General features: G+C 54.7%; 1 protein-coding gene across 3 annotated transcripts in view; it reads left to right on the forward strand.

The window, feature by feature from the left end:
* SUFU (SUFU negative regulator of hedgehog signaling) overlaps positions 1-22,063 on the forward strand; it is a 112,417-nt gene extending 90,354 nt beyond the window's left edge. For 2 of the 3 annotated variants that reach the window (XM_082601500.1, XM_082601501.1), the window contains exons 9-12: positions 5,395-5,529; positions 7,111-7,249; positions 16,284-16,352; positions 18,791-22,063. In XM_082601500.1, the coding sequence (XP_082457626.1) occupies positions 5,395-5,529; positions 7,111-7,249; positions 16,284-16,352; positions 18,791-18,880 (433 nt within the window). In that variant the 3' untranslated portion in view covers positions 18,881-22,063. The remainder of the gene's footprint in view (positions 1-5,394; positions 5,530-7,110; positions 7,250-16,283; positions 16,353-18,790) is intronic. The other variant, XR_014291610.1, reaches the window with a different exon arrangement.
* Positions 22,064-23,664: the final 1,601 nt, after the last annotated feature.

A 23,664-nucleotide genomic window follows, 5' to 3' on the forward strand; every position in this document is an offset into this window, starting at 1 on the left:
CTTTAATCTGAGATGCAGTGTATTGCATCCAGCCTTTGCCACATCTGCTCTTCTAGAAGCTTCTCTTAAATTAAAATTCCATCAAATTCCCTTTGGGAAGCCCTGCCGTGGCTTCTAGGAAGCAATTCTTTTAAGAGTTCAGGGAAAAAAAAAAACAGCTGTGTCTTCATGGCCTTTGAAACCCCAGAAGGAAGGACCACTCAGAGGGATGGGAGGCTCTTAAGGAAAAATATTGTGGTTACACTTTAGCTGGCGTCAGGAAGACATGGGGTTTTTGTCTCAGCCCTTTATTTGCCCATTGTGTGATCTTGGACTAGTTATTTAAGTATCTGAGTTTCAGTTTCTTCATCTGTGAAATGGGAAAAATAATACCTATTTATAGGGTTGTTATAGAAATGAAAGGAATAAAGTATATAAAGGGTTTAGCATAGGACCTGGCATCATAGTGTGCACTCAGTTAAAGGTACCCCTTAATACTATTATTGCAGAAAGTCCCCTGAAAACTAAAAAGAGGTGTAATACTTCTGGAGACCAGTAGAGATATGTAGAGAATTCTTTACATAACTCAGAATATTTTTGAAGAATTTGAACAAAAGCTGGAGAGAGAAGTATGTTATACCAACAGACACTTTAAGGAACAGGATCAAGAAAAGCTGAAACTCAAGAAGAATTAAGTCTTGCAAAAAAAGGCTATTATCAGCAAAAAGGACTTTGTTTTTCATAGTTCTGTTTGGAACAACAAGAAGAAAACCTAGGCCCTATTGTTTGGATAAGAGTAATGTTAATCAGACGCAGAGAGACAGCAAAAATTTCCTCTACTTCTATTGTGCTTCCATCTCAAAAAGAATGGTTATTAGACTAGGAAGAGTCATACGGGCATCGATAAGAGGGTTGAAGCCATGATTTCTGATCTCCTGGTCCACATGTATTGCACCCCAGAATACCAGTCAAATTGGCAGATGAGATTCAGGAAGCTGTTGTCAGTAATCTCTGAGGGAATGGGAGGGAGGTGTTGACAGACTGAAAGCACTCAAAAATTTCAAGATGCAAAAAGCATCTTGCACTCTCTAAACTAGTGAGCTTGGTGTCAACTCACAGGGAAAACTCTGGGCTAGATTATTCAGCGAGTAGGCTGTGAACACTCTCTAAGGAAAAACAGTGAGGCCTGAGAGACAGCATGCATTCACAAAGAGTCAGAACTGCCGGACCATCCTCACTGCCTTTTTAGAAACACTTAACCTATTTCTATTTGGTAGATAAAGGAAGTGCTGTAGACCTTGTATAGGTGGGGGTTAGCAAGATGTTTTGAGAGTATCTTCTGACATCACTGCTGGCAAGACAGAGAAATGTCTATACAGAGCATCCAGGAGGGTGAGGGGCTTAGTGATGGAATGGTTGGGTTGATTATAATCAGTTGGATGAGCATACCCAAAGAGTGATGATGTCAGTCTGTCAGCTTGTCTGCCTGGCCCTGTCCTATTCACTATTTAATCAAAGCCTGGGATGAGAACATCGATGGCAAGTTTATCAGTTTTGTCAGTGATGTGAAGTCAGGGGGGAGTGCCAATATGATGGGTGCCAGAGTCAGGTTTCAGAAATATCCAGACTGCTTGACACCCTAGCCAGATAATGCAGATTTCTGTTCTAAGCTCCAAATCATCTAGAGTACATACAAGCTAGGGGGGAAGAGGTCTAAGCTCAGTCCATGGGAGAAAGCCTGGGGGAGATTTTGTTGACAGAGGGAGTGTGGTATAAGTTGGTAGTATGCTGAGGTTACAAAGAACAGACAATTTGATGACAGTTTTAATAGAAATAAAGTATCCCAAACAAGAAAGCTCACAGCCCTTCTGTGATCTGCTGGTTAAACCACATACTGTGTTTATTTCCACACATGACACTTCACTTCTGGACATGACACTTGGGCTTTGACAAGCTAGAGTGAATCCAAGGGAGAGTGACTTGGATGAATGGAAGATTTCAGGACCTTATCTTAAGAATATAGTTGAAAGTTGGGGCTACAAATACTGGAAAAGAGAAACTCCTCTTGGTCTGTGAGCAGCCTCGGGGATTTACAAGGCTGTCATGGAGGATGGATTAAACTAATTCTCGGCAACTTGGGGACCAGTAGATGAGAATTGCAGGAAGGCTGATTGTGCTCATTGTGGAGGAAGGCGGTCCAGCCAGCATGTCTCTCAGCAGAACAAAGGCCTCAAGGGGTTTTGCTGGCCTGTAGTTGGGCCTTCCCAGAACACCAGCGGTTGCCCAGGGCCCACAGTGGCTGCTGCCCCATCTCAGAAGTCCCCTCTTCCAAGCCCAGGGCAAGGACCTTTGCTCAGAATGGGGGACTGGCTTGGCCAGAGGCGGTTGGATTCTGGGCCCAGGGTAAAGGCAAATAAGTCTCTATTAAGCTATCGACATTCCTGCATGAGGAGCAGATAGAGTTCTAGAGGCAGCCAGCTAACGTTTTGAGCACCTACTATATCCCAGGCACTGTTTGATGCTTCACCTGGGTCATCTCATTTAATCCTTATAAGGAAAGGGTATTGTTATTCTTCCTGTTGAGAGGACAGTGAAGCTTAGAGAGAGGCTAAGTTATCTGCCCAAGGTCATATGGGACTCAAACCCCAAACCTATGTTGTTAGCCATTCTGCCTCCCAGAGCATCCTTCATCCCCTGACCCCATCTTCCTAGCAGCCCCCAGCGGTTATGGGCCTCCATGCCTCCCTAGGAGCCATTCTCCCTTCCAACCCTTCCAGCCCTCTGCCTTACCCTCTGCTAGGAACTCAGGGAGAAAACAGCCCAGCTGAAAAATTAGGCCACGCTGGCGAGCACACTACTTATTTTTTTATGACTAAGATTAAGCTGACAACCATGCAAAACATTGCAAACCTGTGTCGGCTGCAGATTTAATACCTCACCCAGCCCACACAAATAATTCATGCTTCTGCATCGATGTCCAGAAAAAACAAATCAGCAAAAAGCTGGGCTCCTGCGTGTGTGTATGTGGAGCAGCCGCGTTTCCATTGAAGCAGCATGCCGGAAATACCCAAGCTCCAGGACTGCAGATCTAGCGTTTTGCAATTTTTTTTTTTCTCTTAAAAGATTAAAGTACGTTTTCAAGTGATTGAAGGTTGGTGGGAGGTGTAAATGTGGGCACTTGTCACATTAATTCTTCAGATGATTAAGTTCTTTTCCATTTCTTTAAAGCTGTTTGCACTTGGGTTTGATGTCCTCGTTCCGGGTGAGTGTGTTGTAGCAGTTACCAGGGTGACTTTAGCTGACTTTCAACAATTTATTTTTCCCTCCAGCTTGAGACATCTCTAGCCCTGTGTGCTGTTGATTCTGCTCTCCCAACCCCCCTGCTCCCACCCCCAGTTGCTATTCATCAGCATTTTTGCCTGTGTCAGAGAGGCCCACCGGCTCGGAGGCCCCACCTGGCAGCCAGGCCTTTGGGGAGCATGGTGGTGTGTCTCAGAGGTAGCACAGGGAAGTGATGGTGAGAGTCACACCCTGACTTTGCCTCTTAAACTCACTCTGTGACTGTAGGCTTATCACCTCACTTCTCTGAGCCGCGGGTTTCCTGACCTGTACAAGAAGTGTTAACTATAGAGGAATCTACCTGGTGTAGAGTCCTTGCTGTGAGGACTCAGTGAGTGAATCTATGGACTCCTTACTCTGGAGGAGAGTAAGGCCCCACCAAAGAGGGCTGCTGTCTTTCTTGAGTCCTGCTCTTGTCCGAGCCCCGAGGGTGGTGTTTGGTGTTGCCCTCCTCAGAAGGGAGGCGTAGCCGCCGGGGTATAAGGGGAAGAGAGCTGGTCAGAGGTCCTAGGCTCCCACGGTGGCCTGCCACAGCCCAGCTCTGTGGCCTTGGATGCATTACCGGCTCTCTTTTGTAAAGAATAGAGGTAGATTAAACAACCTCAGAGTTTCCTTCCAGCCCTGAAATTCTGTGGCCCTCTTGGCCAGCATGTTTGTCTCCTTCACAGGTCTTGTGAAAGCGTTTGTCAAAGGAGACACTAGGGCAAAGGGCAGTTTCAGAATTGGCTTTGGAAACCAGAGGAAGGGACCACTTTGTGAAAGATCAGTCACATGTCACATCTGAGGGTGGATCCACCCAACTGGTGGGAATGGTCCCCGTTACCTCGGGAGCTTTATAAACCACTGCCTCAGTAGGGACTTGTGCTCTCTGATGTCACCCTCCATCCTGCCTGCTGACCTCACATCCTCCTCCCTCTGGGGAGGTGCTCTGAGTGTTGGGGTGCCTCATTGGGCCACAGGCCCCAGCGCTCAGCCCCCCAGTGTGTAAGGAGGTTGGGCCCCCACTGGCTGTGCGACTGTCGAGCCCAGACATCCTGGCTGGCTATTGCCGCTTCAACAATAAATAACTAAAGCTTCTCACCCCGTGTTTTGTTCACTTGGGGAATTGTTCTGAGATTCACAGTCCAAACTAGGATCTGGCCTTTTGAATGAGATCAGTGGGTAACCCTCATTTCTGGCTGAGGCAGATTTGAGAGGTTGTCAGTGGGGGCAGCTGAATTTGAAAGAGCAACTCTTAGATTGCAAAGGGACCCCGTGGCCCAGCTGTGGAGCAGGACAGGAGGGAGCGTGAGGTAGCAGTGACAGCTCGCCATGGCTGGGACCACAGTCAGGAGGAATCTGGTCCAGGGTTCCCGGGGCCTCGTAGCCCAGCAGGGTGGTGACCCGGTCCTGCTGCCCAGCCAAGCTCACTGATCTGACTCCTGAGAGCCTGGTTTCCACCCCTCGATGAGGACTGTGTCATTTCCTGTTGGATGAAGGATGTGTATGTCACAGCAGCTGCTGGCCATTGGCAGGAGTGTGCATGCTCTGAGCCTGCTCTGATGTCAGCCTTTTCAGGGTCAGCAGGAAGGAAGCTCTCGGAGCCATGTCTTCTGGCACTCTAGCACCCCAGCCTTGGAGAACTTGGGGTCTGAGGCTCTAGGGCAGGGGAAGAAGGGCTCCCAGAAGCCCCTGCTGCTATCTTAGGGAAGAACAAGCTACTGTGACATAAGCTTTTATACAGAGTGTTGGCCAAAGATGAGGCTTCAGAGCCAAACCTACCTGCGGCCACATCCAAGCTCCATAGTCCCCACTGTGCGACCTGGACAAGTTAGGTCACCTCCCTGATCCGCGGCTCCTTATCTGTAAAAGGGCCATAATAATAGTGGCCACCTCACGGGGGCGCCGTGAGGAGTAATCAGCGAGAGGTGCCTCACGCAGGGCTGGCACTCGGCGAGCGCGTAGTGAGTAAATGGGGGCTGCTGTTATCTTCATCATCAATCACCATCCTTGTCGTCCCTCAGGAGCCTGGCCTGAGAGCCTCCTGTCCTGCAGTTTTCACCTTGTGCTGAACCTGTTCCTGTGCTTGCTTCGCAGGAGCCGCAAAGACAGCCTGGAAAGTGACAGCTCCACGGCCATTATTCCCCACGAGCTGATCCGCACGCGGCAGCTCGAGAGCGTACATCTGAAATTCAACCAGGAGTCAGGAGCCCTCATTCCTCTCTGCCTGAGGTAAGCCCCACAGCAGACAACTTGGCCTCAAGGAGCCACCATGCCTGTGCTTGCCCCCTACACCGAGGCAGAGTCTGGGGCCCAGGTGGGGAGGAGAGCTAGTCAGTCCGCTCCGTCTTGGGCCTTTGGGGGACCCTGTGGACCCTGAACCCTCCCGTAGCCCTCACCGTGCTGGAGAGCGCTCCTTTGTCCAGAGAAGCGTCCCCCAGCCCTGCTCCCTTACGAAGGTTCAGTGACCTAGGGAGTCTCAGATGCCCTGCCATCCCACCAGCCCAGAGTCAGGGGTGGCAGGGTCCCCAGTAGCACTGGGGTAGTAGTGGATTCCCCTGAATCTGATGGGTGGGACTCTGTTTTCTCCTCCTTGCTGCTTTTCCATGGAGAACACTCAGTTCTCCAAACCCCGTGGCCCGCACAGCAGACTCCTTGAGGGACCCAGAAGCCCAGCTGTGTCCCTCCTGCTGCTGTCCACAGTGCCAGAAACCCACCCCTGTGGCCAGAATTCAGCTCTCTGCATGGGGATGCTGCACAGGGCTGAACCTGTTGCAGCTGGCTTCCTCTACAGCCCTCAGGGGTTCCACCCTCACTTTTATAGCAGGAGAAGCAGCAAGGATAACTCTAAACTCAGACAGCAGTGACAAGGAAGAAAGGGGTTGCACTGGTTTGGACCGTCCTCACTGTCCCTGGAGCCTGAGGAAGGACCTTGTGTGGTAACCAGCCTTGCCCAGTAGGGCAATGAGAGCAAGTGGCCAGAACGATCAGGGTCTGGCCAGGCCCCCACACCACCACCCCCAGGACCCCAACGATTTCCTCTCCAGCTCCCTCTCTGGCCCAGGCTCAGGGCCTTTAGACTGGTGAAGGGTTAATCTGAGACAACGTGAGAAAGCCAAGGGCAGGTTTTGCTTCCTTTGCTGACTGGCATCTCTCTGCCCCACTGGTTGCCCCTGCCTGCCCTTCCCCCAGGTGTATTTCCAGACTTGGGATTAACAGTCACTTCTTGTGGCTCCCTCAGAGTGACCCCACTTGGCTTCAGCTTTCTTTTTTTTTTTTTTTTTTTTTTAAAGATGTGGCCTTGGTAGCCATTTAAATCTCGTGGGGAGCCAGGAAGAGGTGGAAGACAGTGCCCCGGACACAGGATTGTGCTGTGAGGGCACTAGGCCATCATCCCAGGGTGTGGGAAATTCGTTTAGGTGCTTCTTCACCCCCACCCTCCAAACAAAGGTGGGGCACGATCCCCCTTTTAGCCTTGGGCCTGACCTTGGGCACAGTACTAACTGGCCTCTCTGGCCTCAGTCTCCTCACCAGGACACGAAGGAGGTGGACTCCCATCCCCTTTCAGGCGCTTTGAATGCTGCTCTAGTATCTGCTAGCCTTGAGCACTTTGGAAGGATAACAGTAGAGAACTCGTAAGAGGCTTCTCTTGGGAGGTGTTGAGATGAACGTGTTTAGTTCCAGGCCCCTGTTAGTGGGCAGATGGTCGGTCAGGAGGGCATCTGCCAGACAGCCCGTCCCGGGGAGTGTAGCCTCTGCAGTCCCTGAGCCTTGGCCAGGCCTGCTCTCACTGTCTCCTGTTCCCACCCCCAGGGGCAGGCTCCTGCACGGACGGCACTTTACATATAAAAGTATCACAGGTGACATGGCCATCACCTTTGTCTCCACGGGAGTAGAAGGCGCCTTTGCCACCGAAGAGCACCCTTACGCAGCTCATGGACCCTGGTTACAAGTGAGAAGGCTCCTTTTCTTCTCCCTCCCTCCTTTCTGTGGGTTCTTCCTGTGCCCGCCCCCTCCCGGTCCTCCCTTGGCAGCTCTTGGCGGCTCCTCTTCCTGAGGGGCTGGTTGTGAGATGCCATGTGGAGTGTGGATGCTACTGCCTAGCCCACCAGCTCCAGAAGCACTTCCTGGCCTCTCCCCCCTACCCTGAGGCAGGAGCGATAACTCTCCAGGCCCTGGCTGTTGATAATTCTGTTTGCCATGGAAATTCAGGTTTGAGGGATGTGAGACTTTCTGCACACTGGGTAAACCAAGGAACAGGAAGCGGGAGGGTGAAGCAGGATGGGAGGAAGTGTGGAAGCCACTCTCGTGCTATATGGAAAGCCCACCAGAATTCCTAGAAAGTGGGCATCTGGACCTGGACCGGGCGCTGGGCTGAGATGGGCAGGCGTTGGCACACAGAGCCTCCCCCATCTAATGGCTCTCCTTTTCCTCCTGATGGACACCCAGCTTCTCTGTGCAGAAACCTGCTGGCTTTTCCGGAATACTTTGTCCCTCCTTTGCTGTTCTGGCTGGAGCACAGCTTCAAGCCATTGCCAAGCGGGGTGCTGGGGCCTGAGAGCCGTAGGCCTCCTTCCAGCCCCGGCCCCGTCCAGGTCTCTAATGGGTACTCGGCCCAACCCTGATTCCCACTCCCGGATGTATTAGAGGAACAACATCCTTTTTTGTTTGTTTGTTGGGGGCACGGGAGGAGGAACACTCGTAGACTTACCTCTCTCAGAAAAGGAATCTGACCCTGATCTAACAGGTGACTCTGCCTTGTTTGTGGTGTATGGTGGAGGGTGCGGGTGGGCGGAGGGATTACTGTAAAGGGGAAGAGAATTTTGCCAGTTCTGCGGGTTTAGCCTGGTCTGTGGGGGTCTGTGAAGTGTACATAGCATTAATGTAGGCATGTTTTTAGTCTGAGTGTCTGTGTCTCTTCCTCAGGCCAGTTCCTCCCTGCCCCTCCCCACCAAAATACTAACCCTTAATTAAAACAAACGGCAAACAAAGGACACCAACCACACTCCCCAGACTAAGCTGAGGTAGAAATGGAAGCCGGTGCTTTAGGGATATTGTGTTCCATAAATTATCTTGCCTTTTTCCACTGTTGTTATTACATTGTTTCATAACAAAATTACTTTGAACCATAAAGTTATAAATACATTTTAAAAGTCCCACTTGGTAACATTAGATTTCTGTCCATGTGGTGTTGGTAGTTGCTGTAGCAAAAGCTCTGAAGTATAACATTTGAAATTAGCCCAGCACAAGTGGAAAGGGCCTCCCCCCAGCCCCAGCGTGTCCCAGGGCACCGGGCTGCCTCTGTGGAGAGCAGGGAGGGGGTAGGCCTTCTGCCTGGGCAGAGCTGGGAAGGAGTGGGGAACGAGGGACTGTGTAGGAGACCCCCAGCCCCTGAGAGGTCACAGGTCATCATTCCTAGCAGGTGACAGTGTGTTGACAGGTCTCAGCAGAAGTGTCCTCAGATAGCACTTTTGTGTATTGAAGGTTAAGCACATTTTCTTAGGAAAGTAGGAACTAGAGTCTCCCCAAGCTCAAGAAGAAATTTCACCCAGTTGCCTTTCACACGCTCAACTCTGAACCTGTCCTTAGAGCCCCGCCATCCCCCTTGGAACATCTTCCTGCCCCCAGCAGAGATGGGGGGGAGTCAGCATCTCCAGTTCTCAGCAACCTGGGGACCTGGGCCTCCAGAGGACTCGGCAGATGTCATGTGGCCCCCCAGTCCCCACAAAGGTCTGGGCCCAACCCTGATTCCCAAGCCCCTGATCCTCCGGCTACTGGTGTTCCCTTCCAGCCCTGCTCCCCCTCGCCTCCCTGGCAGCCCCTCAGTGAGCTTGAGCACTCGCCCTGCTGACTCCCAGCACATGGTCCCCTCCCAGGCGCCGTTGCCCCGGGAACGGGAGCTGTGGGAACCAGCCGCTGGCCTCGGCATGTTTCAATAAAGTTGCTGTGCTGGGAGCTGCTTAATCAAAGGCCTGTGTTATGGGCTCATTAGTGTGGTCCACCACAGGGGCCAGCTCACAGGGGAGCTCCCGGGAAGGCTGGCTGGGGCCCGCTCCCCAGGCACACACCCTAACTCACCAAGGGGTTTCTCAAGGCCCTTTCCAGGGAGCCCTGGGAAACCCACTGCCCCCAGGCCAGCCGGTCCTCAGCTGTGAAGCCAACACCCACACCAGCCCTCCTCCCCGCCCCGCCCCCAAAGCAGTCAGCACTTTCTGCATCTGACTGGCAGCCCGCCTTCCTCTTTAGGGTCTTGCCACTGTGGTCACAGGCAGCTCCCTAGCTTGTGGGAACCTGGGCTTGTAATTACTTGTGGGCCTCTGAGTCTCCCTCTGGGGCTGCCTGTCTCCCCGGGAGTCTGAGGACCTCCTGGAGGCCTGGGGTCAGGCTCATAGTCACCAGTGAGGGCCCACTCCACTGGGCCAAGAGGGACCCCAGGCTCCTCTGGAGGGAGACTCCAACAGAGAGGCCTACCCTCACCTCCTACAGGAATCTCTCACTCATGCTTCCGGGATCCAGGGTGTCTCCCTGACCCCTGTGTACCCAGGCCTGCTGGGGGTAGAGCATCAGGAAGGAACTGGATGCAGCAGCCCCAGGACTGAAGAGACCCAGACTTCTGTTCTCTTGGCTGCTGCTTGAACACTCCCTGTTGGTCCCAGAGGAGTTGGGAGGGGCTAGGATGACTTTCTTGCATCAGCCTTCAACAGCCTTGGAAGCCCTCACTCCCAGCCTTGGCACCTTGTTCTGGCCTCCAGCCCAGGCCTGTTATCTCTTGGGGAAGTGGCATGGCAGAGACACCCCACATGGGAGAAGAGAGACAAAGGAGAGCCTGAGAGAAAAAGGCAGAAAGTGAGGGAATCTGGGCCCTTTCCGGAGCTTGTGGAGTGGCCCCAGACAGGCCTCCACACCCACCTGCTCCTGGGCCTGCACCTGCCCTCCAGGCTCCTCCTTGCCCCATCTCTCCAGCCCCAGGAACGTCAAGGCCCCAGCCCAGAAAGTCAGGGCTGTCTGCAACCCCAGAGTAAGCACAGTGGACACTCCCTGCTTCCTGGAGGAGCTGGAGAGTCAGGAATCCTCCAATTCCTTAGGCTCTTCAGTTTCCATAGGTTGACACCAGACTCCTCCATTTGCCCTACCATTTGCTGTTTTTATCTTTTCTGAGATGGTAAAGGCTGTCCACCAGCTCCAGGGTTGTACAGGAGGGTCTTCAGACCAGGGGGGTGCCTGCCAGCGTCCTCTCCTGCACACCTTCCCCCAGCATTCCTCATCCCAGTGGCTTTAACAAGCCTCTCTCCCTTGAGTCTGTCAACACCGGGCTGTTAGCCTCTGAGTGGGAGCCTGGCCCAGAGCTGAGTCGTTCATCCGTCCCCAGCCAAGGTTGATCTGAAGGGGGAGAAGTCGGCCCCAGAGGTCACACAGGGGTCACATCACCAAATATGAGAATATTTTTTTAAGCCCTGCAGTGCTTTCTCAGCTGTGTGGTGTCTGACAGCTCACCCAGGTGGCCCCCCATTCCCAGCCATTCCCTACCAGCCCTGATGGGAGGCCCAGGGCTTGGGAGAAGACACCCAGCAGCTGTTCAAGTGGGCTTCGCTTCTCCAGGCCAGGTTTGGGGAGTCACTGCTGGGCTCTCCTCCCAGCCCAGCGGCTGACTCACCACTGTCCTCTGGACAAGCCGCTGCCTTCTCCTGTCCCCATGCACCCATTTGGATGTTGTGTGGAAGACACTTGGCGATCCCTGACCCAGGCCCTGGGCAGCTCCTCTTCCGTGCCTCTGCTGTTTCTCCTTCCACTGGTGAACCTGGCCACAACCTGGTCCCCCTGGAGACCTTTGCTTGGGCTGCCATGGGGACCTTAGTGTCCAGGGTACAGCCGTTAGGGTTTAGATGCCAGCACTGTGCCTAGGGAAGCACAGCAGCCTCCCTTTAGGGTGAGGACTGTGACGGCCCGCTCTGCCCTCAGCGGCAGCCAGCCAGAGCAGGGGGAGTGTGAGCCTGCTCCTGGCCGCCTCAGGCAACTCCTCACCGCCCAGCAAGGACAGGAAATGAAGGTGGCCTCCCTGTGCCACCACTGCAGTAGTAGCTGCCACACACACCTCTGCCCCCGAGCCTGGGGGACGGGGGTCCTCTGGGCTGTTTTCTCACTTCTGTCTGGCCGGTCGGGGTTGGGGGGACGCAGACTGGCCTGCTTCCTGGTCCTGTGTCCCCTGCTGCCATTGTGAGTGCCAGAGCAGCTCCATGGCAGGCTCTGCCCCGTAAACAGCACATCTCCTTCCCTGAGAGAAGGAAAGGGAAGGAAAAAGAAAGCCAAACTTGTTGGGAAGCAAGAACAACGTGTCAACACGAAGAGCAAACAAGGCCCCAGACAAAGTGTGGATTGTCCTACTAAGGGGAAGGAGTGGGCATTGTCAGTGCTGTTTGCAGACTCAGAAATATCATTGACCGCAGACATTTGAATCAGATCTACAGCAGCTGGGCCCCTGCCTGTCCCATAGCCAGGCCTGCCCAGAGCAAGCACTGATGAAAGATCACTTTTCAGGTTCCTTCTGGAACTTGCTGGGGCCTGGGGAATTGGGAGATTGTTGACAATCCTCCATCTTCACCAACCAGCCAGGCTGTCCTAAGGCACTGGGTGTGAGCACCCTGGAGTAAGCTGCTGGCCTGTATTCCAAGCCTCATCAAAGGTGGAGGTTGGGAGTGGGGGGCAGGGAGCCACTGCTCCCCTCCCAGCTCCACCAGTTAGAGCTGGTAGTAGAGCTGCAGCCACTAACTCATCTGTATTGGTTAAAACTGTGCCCAAACCCACTTCCCCTGTGAGTGTATTTCCCCAGCACTCCCGCCACCATGATCTCCTGGAGGGAGGGGTTGCCTTTTAAAAATGCAGATGCCGGGCTTCCCTGGTGGCACAGTGGTTGAGAGTCCGCCTGCCGATGCAGGGGACATGGGTTCGTGCCCCGGTCTGGGAAGATCCCACATGCCGCGGAGCGGCTGGGTCCGTGGGCCATGGCCGCTGAGCCTGCGCGTCCAGAGCCTGTGCTCCGCAGTGGGAGAGGCCACAACAGTGAGAGGCCAGCGTACCGCAAAAAAAATAAAAATAAAAAAATGCAGATGCCTTGGCCTTGCCTGAGCTATTCAGCTTCAGAAGGTCTGGATTCAGAAGGTCTGGATGGGGCCTAGTATCTCTGTGTTTTCAAAATCCTTCTAGGGGAGTTTGCTGCTCAGATTGCTTGGGGGGCTTTCCCGTCTCACTAGAGAGTCTTCTCCCTCCAAGGGTTGCTTGTGCACAAACATAAGCATTTATGCCCAGCCCTTGGTGAGTACTATCATCGATGAGTGCCATTTTCATTATTATTATTATTTCTACTGCTATTTTCTGGACTAATGTAACTGTCATCTTATGTACACATTCACCAAGCTGACCTGGAAATTTGACCTGCTGTCCCCACTTGGAAACTGTATTGGGGCATGGTTTGCCTTCCTTTCCAGTTGGCCATCCTGGTTTTGAGCAGCTGCATGTCTGTGACGCCCAGAGTTCCAGCCCTCTTGAGCTGAGCAGGTGGCCGGGAGATGTGTCGTTGGTTTTCCAGGCCATTGGTTGAAGCCAAAGTCACCTCCACCTCCCCCATCAGAGGAGAGAGAGGAGTCAGCTCTGAGCATACAAGGCTTCTTGAATTGGGGTACTTTCCCCAGACAGGAAAAGAGCATCTTCTACCACCATGAGGTCAGATCACTGTTCTTCTAAAGTCCAGACTTGTCTCCTCTCCACGCCTGCTCATCTGCACAATGGGAATGCTGGTTACCTCCCTTGCAGGACTGCCCTAAGGATTCAGTGAGATGATACCGGTCAAGCACTTGGCCCAGTGCCTGGCACACGAGGGAGGCACTGCTTCTGCTGTTGGCCGTATTATCATCACCACTCACTGTCATTATCATAACCCTTCCTGTTATTATTTGTGGCAGAGCCAGGCAGCTCCATGGGGACCCAGGGAGCTTCAAGAACCCGAAGCCCCAGAATTGCACAGGCTTTTCCCACAGTTGCATCACAACGGCGAGTCTGTTCCTCGTGAGAGCGCCCAGGAGCTGCTCCATCATAGCTGTCTATCTCCAGTGTCCTGTTGATAAGATCTGTTAACATTCTCAGCTCCAGGTCTGAAATATACAAAGAACAGGGCCTGTTTGTTCAATCCAAGCTTCTAAGGTTTAACTCCCAAAGGAAATTAAATTAGGTGCCTGGAGCTATGACAGTCTGTCGTGTTTCTTTGCAGGGAATGTCACCCTTAATATCATGCAGATCTCATGTATAATTTTCCCCGTTTAATTCTTTTAAAATGTGAAGTTTCCAGCAGGAACCAACAAATCACCAAAAGTGAACATTGAGGAGTGACTGGGGTTTGTCCCCTGTTTCGGTCTTACCGTCCCCTCCCCCAGCTGAGTATAAAATGAGTCCACACACAGATCGTACCAAAAGCCACCATAACTCACCCTCTCTCCACCACCAGTTCCAGACCTTTGTCAGAGGAACTGGCTTAGGACTGAACTCAGTGTTGGTGGGTTTACCTTTACCATTTCTACAGCTGGTTGGAGTCTCTCTGCGTGGTCACCGTCCCTGTGAACCCTCCCACAATCCCATCTCAGCCCCAGCACTAGCTGCAGGGCCAGGCCTCTTTACCTCTCTGGAAGACATGTCCTCCCTCCAGCGTCTCCGTGGGTTGGACACCCGTTCAGCCTGGCCCGGGCTGGAGCCGTTGTAATATAACTGGGTTTTAGGTACGCGTGTGTTTGTGCTAGCGTCTGCAGAGATAGCAGCAGGCCCCGGAAATGCCAAAGCTGTGACTGTGACTTTTGTAGTAGTCGAGCAGACCGCTGGTAACTGGTAGAGAGACTCTGGGCTTTGGGGGGCAGCGGGGAGGGGAGCCCTGGGATAAGAGCAGGAGGAGCAAGGGCTCCAGCTGTGGGAGGAGGAGGATCAGGGTGGGATTGGGAAGGGGTCACGGTAGTCTGTGAGAGGAGCCAGCCAGTCCCGCCTTGGGGAAGCAGGAGGAAGGTGGGAGGGGGCACCTCAGGTGGGCACTTCCCTGGACCGGCTTTGCCTGTCTAAACCTTGTCTCTGTCTCCACTTGAAGCCTGAGCTCCTCAAACAGAAACTTTGGTGAGGAGTTGTGGGCCAGTGGTTGGAGCTGTTTTGTCCCTGACTGTGGGCTTGCAGCCTGAGAAGGAGATGACCTTTGGCTCCCTGTCAAGCGCGGGAAGGTACTTGTCCAGGTGGGGAATGGACTGCCTTCATGCTTGTGTTCCTGAGGCTCCACCCAGGGCCAGGCCTAGCAGAGGCACACAGGGAATGCTTATGGAATCAAATAGATGGATGGGCAGACGAGTGGAAGGATCAGTAAATGAGGGTAAGACCTCAGGATTTGGAAGCTGTGCTTTGGGCACTCACTTTAGAGTCCAGACAAGACCGGTACCTGATCTTGTCTCAGCTGCTCACCAGCCACGTGACATTGGGCAAATCACATAACCTATCTGTGTCTCAGTTTCCTCATCTGGAAGGCGATAAGATATATGAGCAGTGAGCACGGTGCCTGATGTGGTGGTGTTTTACCCGCTCACTTGGGGTAGTTTTCTCATTCCTTGCTCACACCTCCAGCCCATCAACTTCCTTCCTTCGGAGCCCTCCGTCCTGTGAGGTGCCCAGTGATCCTGCTTGCTCGCCTTCCTTTCTCTGCCATTTCACTTGATCTCACAAGCTGACTCTATTCCAGATGTTGAAACTTAAGTTCTCATCAGAGTGGACAACTCCCAGGGGAAACCTGATGGGTATTTTCTCAAGTCCTGGATCCTCCTCCTTGTCATAGGGGACTTTTCCTCAGAGGAGCCCCTCACCTTGGTCTTCCACTCATTGTTCTCTTCCTCCGTCCCCCCACCCCCACCCCGGGCGTTCACAGGCTGCTGGAGAAGGCAGAACGAGGCGGGGAGAGCCACAGTCCGGGGGACAGAAGGGTCTGCTGCCGAGGTCAGGGGGCCCCGTTGACCAGCACGGGGGTAGAGGGGTAGCGGAAGGGGTCAGGCTGGGCAGAGGAGCCAGTCGAGAAGACGGCCCACCAGGCTGAGGAAGCCCTGGGTACCCTTGAGCATTGCTGCTAACTGTGAAAACTGCTTTAGGGGGGTGAGGGTGGTGGTTGTGCCTGCCGCATAGTGGGACCAGGCTGTCCTCTACGTCAAAGCGTGAAGCCACAAGACACCAGACTAGAGCAGCAAAGTGGGATAGCTGGGAGATGCCCTGGAGAAGAGGTTTCTTAAAGGAAAGCTTGAAGAACTCAGTGGCTGAATGGGGCCAGCAGGGCAGGGGTTTGGGAGCTTCCAGTCTGAGAGGAGGTGGAGGCCACGGATGGAAGTGGGAGTTAAGGAGTCCCTTTCCCTTCTGTAAAATGAGAGAGGTTGGTGTACAATCTCCAAATTCTGCAGCTCAGACGTTCTTGGATGTACCTTCCGGGGCATTTCCAGATTCCAGACGAGGCTTGTATTCCAAATCCAGACAGATCCCTTCTGTCCTACCAAGTGAACCTGGTTGGGCAAGGACAGTGTTGGAATCTCTCTTCTCTGCCCCTCGGCTCTTCTGTCTCCCCTCTACCATACTGCAGCGCACAGGAAGCCCGAACTGCCAAAATAGGGGTTCCTCCCCACCCGTTCTCGTGTCCCTTCTGGGACCAGCGCCGCCATCTCTCTAGATGCGCCTCCCCCGCCCCGCTTCCCATTGTCCTCTGATGTCCTTCCTCCTCTGCCCCCGTCCCTCTGATGTGGTAGGCAGGTGGTGGTGGGCGTGTGGGTGACAGTCGGGGATAGGCCTCAGGCCCTTCCCTGTGTCCCTAGAACACATCGCAGTGGCCTCATAGCTCCTTAATGGCCTGAAGAAAGGTCCATAGTTTGGCAGTTAGCAAAAAGACCGTATATTTAAAACAAATAATAAAAGCCTGTCTTGTGCCTTCTTCCCAGATTCTGTTGACTGAAGAGTTTGTAGAGAAAATGTTGGAGGACTTGGAAGATTTGACTTCTCCAGAGGAAGTAAGCTGTTTGATTCTCTCTGACGGCAGGTTCCGGTCCCGGAGTGTGTGTGTGTGTGTCTCTCTCTCTGACGTGTGGAGATAGGCTGGAAAGGAGATGTTAAATGGCTTTATTTCTCTTCCCTGAACCACCCCCTACCCCACTGCCAGCCCTTGTAAGGACACCCAGCAAATTGTCTGAATTGCCAGCTCCTGAGAACCTCATTGAAGAGGCAGCCAGGGCCTTCAGGCTCCTCATTGAGGAGCACAGAGTCCTCCTCAGCCCCTGCTGTTCCCTGGCAGGTTCTGAACAGAAAGCCCACGCCTGCTGCCAGAGAACATTCCACGGGAGAGTTCTGGTGGGCAGCGAGGGACTCCGGCTCTTGCCTCAGGCCACCCAGGAGCCACTCTCCTTCCTCCCTTCTCTGGCCATGAGCTCTCCCCTCTGGTCCACCTCTTCCCGCCCTAGCCGAGCCGGCGGGCCAGGTGGGGGCCTGTGCTTTCCCTGGCTGTTCTGCTGGGTATAGGAATGGAGCCCATAATCCCCTCTGTTCTTCTTCCCTGTTCCCTGTATCCTCACTCGTGGGGATTTACCTCATCCTGGAAAGTCCCTTCCCCTCCCCTGGCCTCCTACCGAGCAGCACCCCAGCGGGTTGAGCCTTCCTGGCCTCGGTGCCCTGCCCGATCGGTTAATGGAACGTTAGCAAGCTGGCTGTCCTCCGGCTCCTCTTCTGGGCCCTCCCCTGCCCCGGGGCAGAGACAGACCCTTCCTTCTCCCTTTGTGCCAGGAAGTGTGTTTGGGGGAGAGCTCCTTCACCTCCCAGGGGCCAGGCTTCCAAGCTAGAGCGAAGCCAGGCAGGAGCCAGCTTTCAGCCAGGCCTGGAGCTTCCAGTTGCCGGGGCTTCCAGGGCCGAGTCAGCCAGGACACGGAGGCCACCGACAGACGTCCACGGGGTGGAGGACAGTGCACAGGGCAGGACTGGTCCGTCCAGGTCTCCAGGTGAACAGGAACTCCTCAGAGCCTGAGGTCACCCCCAATGGGATAGTGTCTTCTCTCTCCTCTGGGATGTGGCTTGATAAATTAACTCATTTATACATTCAGAAGTCACCAAGTACCCAGTCTGTGCCAGCCAGTCAAGCCCTGCAAGTCACTGGTCCCTGAAGCCTGGCTCCCATTCAGTCAGACCAGAGCCAGCTGCCCAGAAGTGCTTCCGGAGAGGCCATGTCGCACAGGGATGGCACCATGCCAGACTGCTGCTTTCAGTTCGGGTGCTGAGGGGGTGGAAGGGGGGTAGTCCAGGCAGGAGGGACAGGAGCCAGGAGGAGCTTAGGAAAGTAGGTCACTAAAAATGACTTTTTTTTTTCTTTCTTGTCCAGAGGCTGTCCCCACACCCTGCCCTACTCTCCACTTTGGTCCTGGCTTGGACAGTCCCCCATCAGAGGGAGGGAGAGGGAGCCAGCCAGGAAGTGTCAGGCGCATCACTGCCAGCACCAGCTCTAGGCAGGCTGAAGGCCCCGCTCTTCCCTCCTTCCCAGCCTGGCCTGTCTTCTTGCCTGGCCCCCGGGGCAGCGGGAGTCATAAAAGGCACACCCTGCTCCTAAATCGGGGAGCATCTATGAGCACCATAGGACCCATGCAGGGTCCTAGCATACAGAAGGAATAAGATAGGTCAGCCTCTTCCCCTACCCCTACCAGAAGCTCGAGAAACACAACTGTAGGCAAGTCAGTGATTCCGGGAGTCGGGTAGGAAGACCTTGGGCTCTCCTTGGCCACTGCTGGCACCTCACTCAGGCTGGTAACCCTGGGAAGCAGGTGAGAATGAACAAGGGGGAGCAGGATGGGGGTTTACTCCTCTCGAGAATGCACCAGGCCCAAGAAATCACCTTAAGCCACACTAGCCTTGCTTCTCGGCACCCACCGAGGCTGAGCCAGGACCTCCTTCCCTGGGGACCCTTTGGCAAAGGCTACAGAGGGCCAGTTCCAGCGTTCTTCCCCACGAGCCTCAGAAAGAAGCCATGGCAGGGACAGGGCCGCAGAGTTCCAGACCTCAAGCCACTTCCCTGTAGCATCTGCACCCTCCCCTGCCCCCCATCCTCTAGCCCCTGGGCCTCAGGGAGCAGATTCCTTACATGCTTGAGGCGGAACCAAGGAAGTGAGCTGGAGGGAGGTCAGCACAGTCAAGAAAGAGTTAGAAAACAAGCCTCCTCCAACCCCAGTTAATTATTGGCAGGGCAAGGGGAAAGGAGGGGTCAGCGAACTCCAGCAGCTTGACCCCAGCCGCCCACCTGGGTCTAGCATTGGTGACTGAAGCCAGGCAACCGGTGGCCTGTCTTGCCCCCAGCACCCAGGGGACAGGGCCTCGGTGAGGGTCCTGGCCTCTCTCTAGGCAGCGTGGGAAGAAGACAGTGGGTTCTGCTAACCATGTATACTCTGGCTCTGTGCTTGTTCCCCCTCCACAGTTCAAACTTCCCAAAGAGTACAGCTGGCCCGAAAAGAAGCTCAAAGTCTCCATCCTACCTGACGTGGTCTTTGACAGTCCGCTGCACTAGCCTGGGCTGGGCCCTGCAGGGGCCAAGGGAGAGCCCAGCTGCTCCCCGGTGACTCCAGTGTAACAACTGCGTAAACGAGACTCCCACAAAGAAAAGGACAAGTGTGAGGATGACCACGCAGCCACTGCGCCCGTAGCCCGCTGGGATGCCACGCACAGGCCGCAGGCCCCCCCCCCCACATCACCTGCAGCTCGGGGGCTTCCCCCGGCAGCCGGCCAAGCCATGTGACCAGGCCCTGGCCCCGGTGGGCCACAGTTGGGCAAATGCCAACCTTCCCCTCCTGCCACTGCCACAGGTTCCGTTTTGAGATGTGCCTCCGGACCTCTGATGTGCTCCTAGGTGGAGACAGGCCTGGTTCTCACCTACCCTCTGCCACACAGCCCAGCAGGAGGGAGGCGGAGTGGTCGCCTGCGCTGCCCAGCTCAACTCTGGGGAGCCTTTGTTAGTCAAGCTCCTCTGGCCATGGAACGATTCCTTCGATCGTGTTTGGTCTTCTTCCTCCTTATTTTATTTTGTAGAAACCGGATGGTATTTTATTGCTCTTCAAAGATGTCCAGAAGCCATCTATATAATGTTTTTTAAACAGAACTTTATTTCCACTTGAATTTTCTCATTCTCTCAGACAAGGGCCTGGGGCCGTCTCCCCCTGAGCTGCCACCAGAGAAGGTGTCAGTGTTCGCCTGCCAGTCCGGGGCCCTGGAGGAGCCAGCTTCGCAGAGAGGCGTTTCTTCCCAGCTGGGCCTGGTGGAGCCGAGGTACTCCCCCATGCAGCCTTGAGCCCAGTTTAGCTGGGGCCAGGAAGGGCTGCTGCTGGTTCCCAGCTGGACTGGGTCCCCACAAAGTTCAAGGATCATCAGGACCTCCGAGACTTGGTGACCGCGGCCTCACCTTCCAGGCGTTTTCCTCCCAACCAGGCGTGCCTGAGAGAGGGCGAAGCCCAGCGCTTCACAGACCATCCCCACCTGCCACTCAGGGCCTGGGTCTCCAGCTCTCTGCCACTCCCATCCCATTTCCTCATCCCCTGGGCCTCCCAACCTCCAGGCTGCAGGACTCTGGCTTATTAAAAACAGAAAAATCAACCTCTCAACATGTCTTTCATTTTGGTTTTGCAAACGCTGCACTCCCCCGCCCTCCCGCCCTCCCTGCATCCATTCATTTCTCATCCTTCATTCTCTACCCCTAGTCCTGTCTCCTTTCCTGCATCCTGGCCTCTCGCGGTCCTTGGTCCCTCACCCCAGTATTGCAGATCTCGTGGTCTTCCTGTCTCATAGCCAACCTATCTCTGGCCCATGGTTTTGGGGTTCTTCTTGGGTTTTCTCCCACTTTCGACCTGGAATCAGCAAACCCCTTTCGTGCCCTCTTACCCCCAGCTCCAGGGACGGCTATTTTGAGATCACCCTTCAGGCCTTTCCAAAGCAAAGTCCTTTTGTCTGTCATGGAGCACGCAGGCCCGTGCCCTGTCCCTGTCTGCAGCCACCACACACACAGGCACCACCGGGAGTGCCAAGGAGGCCCACGGGGTGCAGGACGCCTCTGATGAGCAGTCTAGCCAAAGAGCTGCCTCCAGGGGCCATGAGGGTAGTGGCCAGGCTGTTGAACTTCCAAGGGGCCACTCGGGTCTGGTTCCTTCTCTGCATACACCAGCAGGGCTGCCTGGTTAACCCCATCAAACTCAGCGCTTCACGGCGGATCAGCCTGGCATTTGGGAGAGACGCCCCCCCCCCACACACAAGCGCCGAAGATGGAAGCCCCTCTGGACCTGATGTTGGCAGCAGCTGTGCCTTCTGCTCTGAGGACTTTTTCCAGAAGGACGTTTCCTGGCCTTCACCCCCCACAGCATCCCTGCCTTTAAAGCTCTTGTCTTCAGACATTTCATGGCCAAAGAGGTGCCATTGGCTTGCCTCCCTGCTTGCCATCCTGACCTGCCTCTCCACAGATTCTTTCTTTCTGGGGACCTGCCTCTACCTGCCTGGTTTGGCTTGGGGGGAGGGGCTATTTTCTGAGCTAAGTTTTGTTGTCAGTGTGGGAGGCAGAAGGGAAGCAGGGGAGCTCCGAGATGATGAGCCTGTGAAGCCTGTGGCCCCTTCCTGCCCTGTCAGTGTGGGGAACCTCCAAAATTCGGCTGGGACCAGCCTCCATCTCCTTTCCCTACAGTGCATGGGCTCTGGGGGAGCGGTAGAACATTCGCCATCTCTGCCCAGACCTCCTTTCCCTTAGGCGGTGGTGCCTTCCAGAGGTTTCTCAGCGAGGGGGCCCTCCACTGAGCTTCTGGCTGGTGAGAGGGGACCCTCACTGGGGATGAAGCGAGGCTGACCATGGGGCATGCCCAGCACAGTACTTGGCATATGATGGGCGCTCACTAGATGGGCCCCTTCTTTCCCTCCCTGTAGCTCTTTGGGAGCCCTGACCTCATAGTAAGTTGGGGAGGTAAGAAGCCTCCCTCCCTAAATCTGCCTCTTCCACAGGCTTCCTCGAAACTTGCCTCATCCTACCCCGTCCCTCCAGGTCCCCGTGGCTGAAGCTTCCAAGAAGAAGGGACTCCCCTATGCTGTTTGCCAGCTACACGAGGCAGACGCCCACGGCTCCTCAGGTCCAGTGTGGGCTGCAGGAGGACCATAGACCCAGCTGCCATTCTGTGGGGCTGGAGAGGCTCTTGCAAGGTCTCAGGTCTGGCCGAGGAGCTGGTGCCTCTTCCTGCCCTTCACTTCCCAAGGTGAGGCTTCAGGGCAGGGGCTGGGAAGCCTTAGGGAGAGTTTATTTAAAAAAATAAACACAGGGTCTTGAGACTGGGTTTTGAGATTGAGTTGAGAGCAGGGAAAAAACCTGAAGGTCGGCCCCTATGGGGCAGATCAGGAGAGAATTCCCTTGACTGTATTTTTTTATCTGGTTGTCTTTCCTCTCTGGCTTCCAGGTCCCTGTGCCAGGTGAGGTACCTGGGTCCCTGTTGTAAGTCAGGAGCCCTGTAGAAAGAGCCCTCCTTTTGTACAAGTACCTGAATGCTGCAATGAGCAGACTTTTGTAAAATTTTATATTAATTTCTAATGTCAATGGTGACTCGGTTCCTGGGGGCTGCAGCCAGCCTGGGACTTTTGTAAGAATTTTTGGGTGACTCACTTAGATGTCGTCTCCTTCTTGCCCCCTCTTCCTCTGTGTAATCTAAGTGCATTAAACGTATTTGCAGAAGTGCCTGGGTCTTGTGCTCCTTTCTGGCTGCCTGGAGTAGGGGAGAAGAAAGAAAGGGGCCCTGCCAGAGGGGGTGGGTTGGACTCAGCCACTTAGAAGAAGCCAGGATGTGGAAAGGCCCCGAAGACTGATGTTGGGAGTGGAGAGGGTGCCAGGGAAGCAGGATCACACAGCCTGTGACTCTTCAGCCATGCAGAAATGACCTCACAGGTACAGGCTCTCTTTCACTGGTCTTGAATTCCTGTAAGGTCAGGGGGGTAGGAGGTAGAACACAGTCTGGGGAGATGAGTGTGTGGGTCAAGACCCTCTCTTCCGCTTCATTTTCCTACCCACCTCTCACCAAAAACCCCTTTTCCCTTGGGAAGGTGGGCCTTCTTCAGGTCCCTGTGGCTGAAGCTTCCGAGAAGAAGGGGCTCCCCCATGCTGTTTGCCAGCTATACGAGGCAGGAGCCCACGGCCCCTCAGGTCCAGTGTGGGCTGCAGGAGGACCACAGACCCAGCTGCCATTCTGGGGGGCTGGAGAGGCTCATGCAAGGTCCTTACGCCCCTTTCAGCGAGAGCAAGAGACAGCACTCCCCTCACCAGGCACCTAACTTCAACCTCCTAATCCAGGGCCTGGGGGGAGGATGGAGGGGCAGCCTCAGAACTGGCCCACTGGGTGACACAGAGGCCAGCCTACCCTTCCTGTTAAGTCCTCTGGGCCTGACCTGGGTGAGGAGGCAGGTGGATCTTCCTTCCCTGGATCACCCAGCTCCTCTCTCTCCAGGGCCTGGTGTGGCAGAGCAGAGCCTGGTGCTAGAGGGGGAGAGGGCAACAGCCTGGGGCCTTAGAGGCGGGCAGGAGTAGGTCTACACCCAGGCAGGGTCCAGGAAGCCGCAGGACTGCTCTGGGCCCTCACGCATTGTTTCCCTTCCTACTAGGCCTGCTTGTGTTTCCTGGGGAATGGCAGGGCCCTTTTCTTCTGGTCCTCAGGATGGAGCTGTAGCACTGAGGGGGTTCTGCAGAGGTCCTGGAGGCACCACAAGAGGGTAGGGGGCAGAAGGAGTCGGCTCCTGTGAAGGGTCTCTTAGCTCCCCTCCCTGTCCTCTTTGAGATGCAGCTGTATCTGTGGGACCTGCCCCAGGGGGAGGTCACTCCTCCTTCCTCTGTGACCTCCTGCTGAACTATGGCTGCCCCCCCACCCCGCCCCGCCCCTCCTCAGCAGTGGGGCAGGTCCTGTCTGGGGCCCTCAGTCCCTCTGGCAGTCAGAGCAAGGGAGCTGGGAGGGTCTGGAGTCAGGCTGACTATCCCAGGGTGGCCCAGGCCACACCCCTTCCCCTTTCTCCTTGGAGACTGGGGGCAGGTTGCTTATCTAATCCTCCTCATCTGACTAGCCTGGAAGGACCCAGGGTCAGGGTGAAGTTCTTGCCCCAAAGAAAACAGAATAGCGAGATTCTGTGCTTAGGTGGTTCCGGGAGACAGGAGTAGGCTGGGGTTGTTTCTGGAAAGAAAAGGGCTCCTGGACCCAGAGCAGAGACTCTGTCCCTAGGTTTAAGGAGGGGAGAAACCGTCCATGTGATCTTTAATGTCTCCTCCGAAAGCCTGTACATTCCTCCAGGAGT

The sequence above is a fragment of the Mesoplodon mirus genome, assembly GCF_964341445.2.
Source record: "Mesoplodon mirus genome assembly, chromosome: 2".
Classification (NCBI taxonomy): domain Eukaryota; kingdom Metazoa; phylum Chordata; class Mammalia; order Artiodactyla; family Ziphiidae; genus Mesoplodon; species Mesoplodon mirus.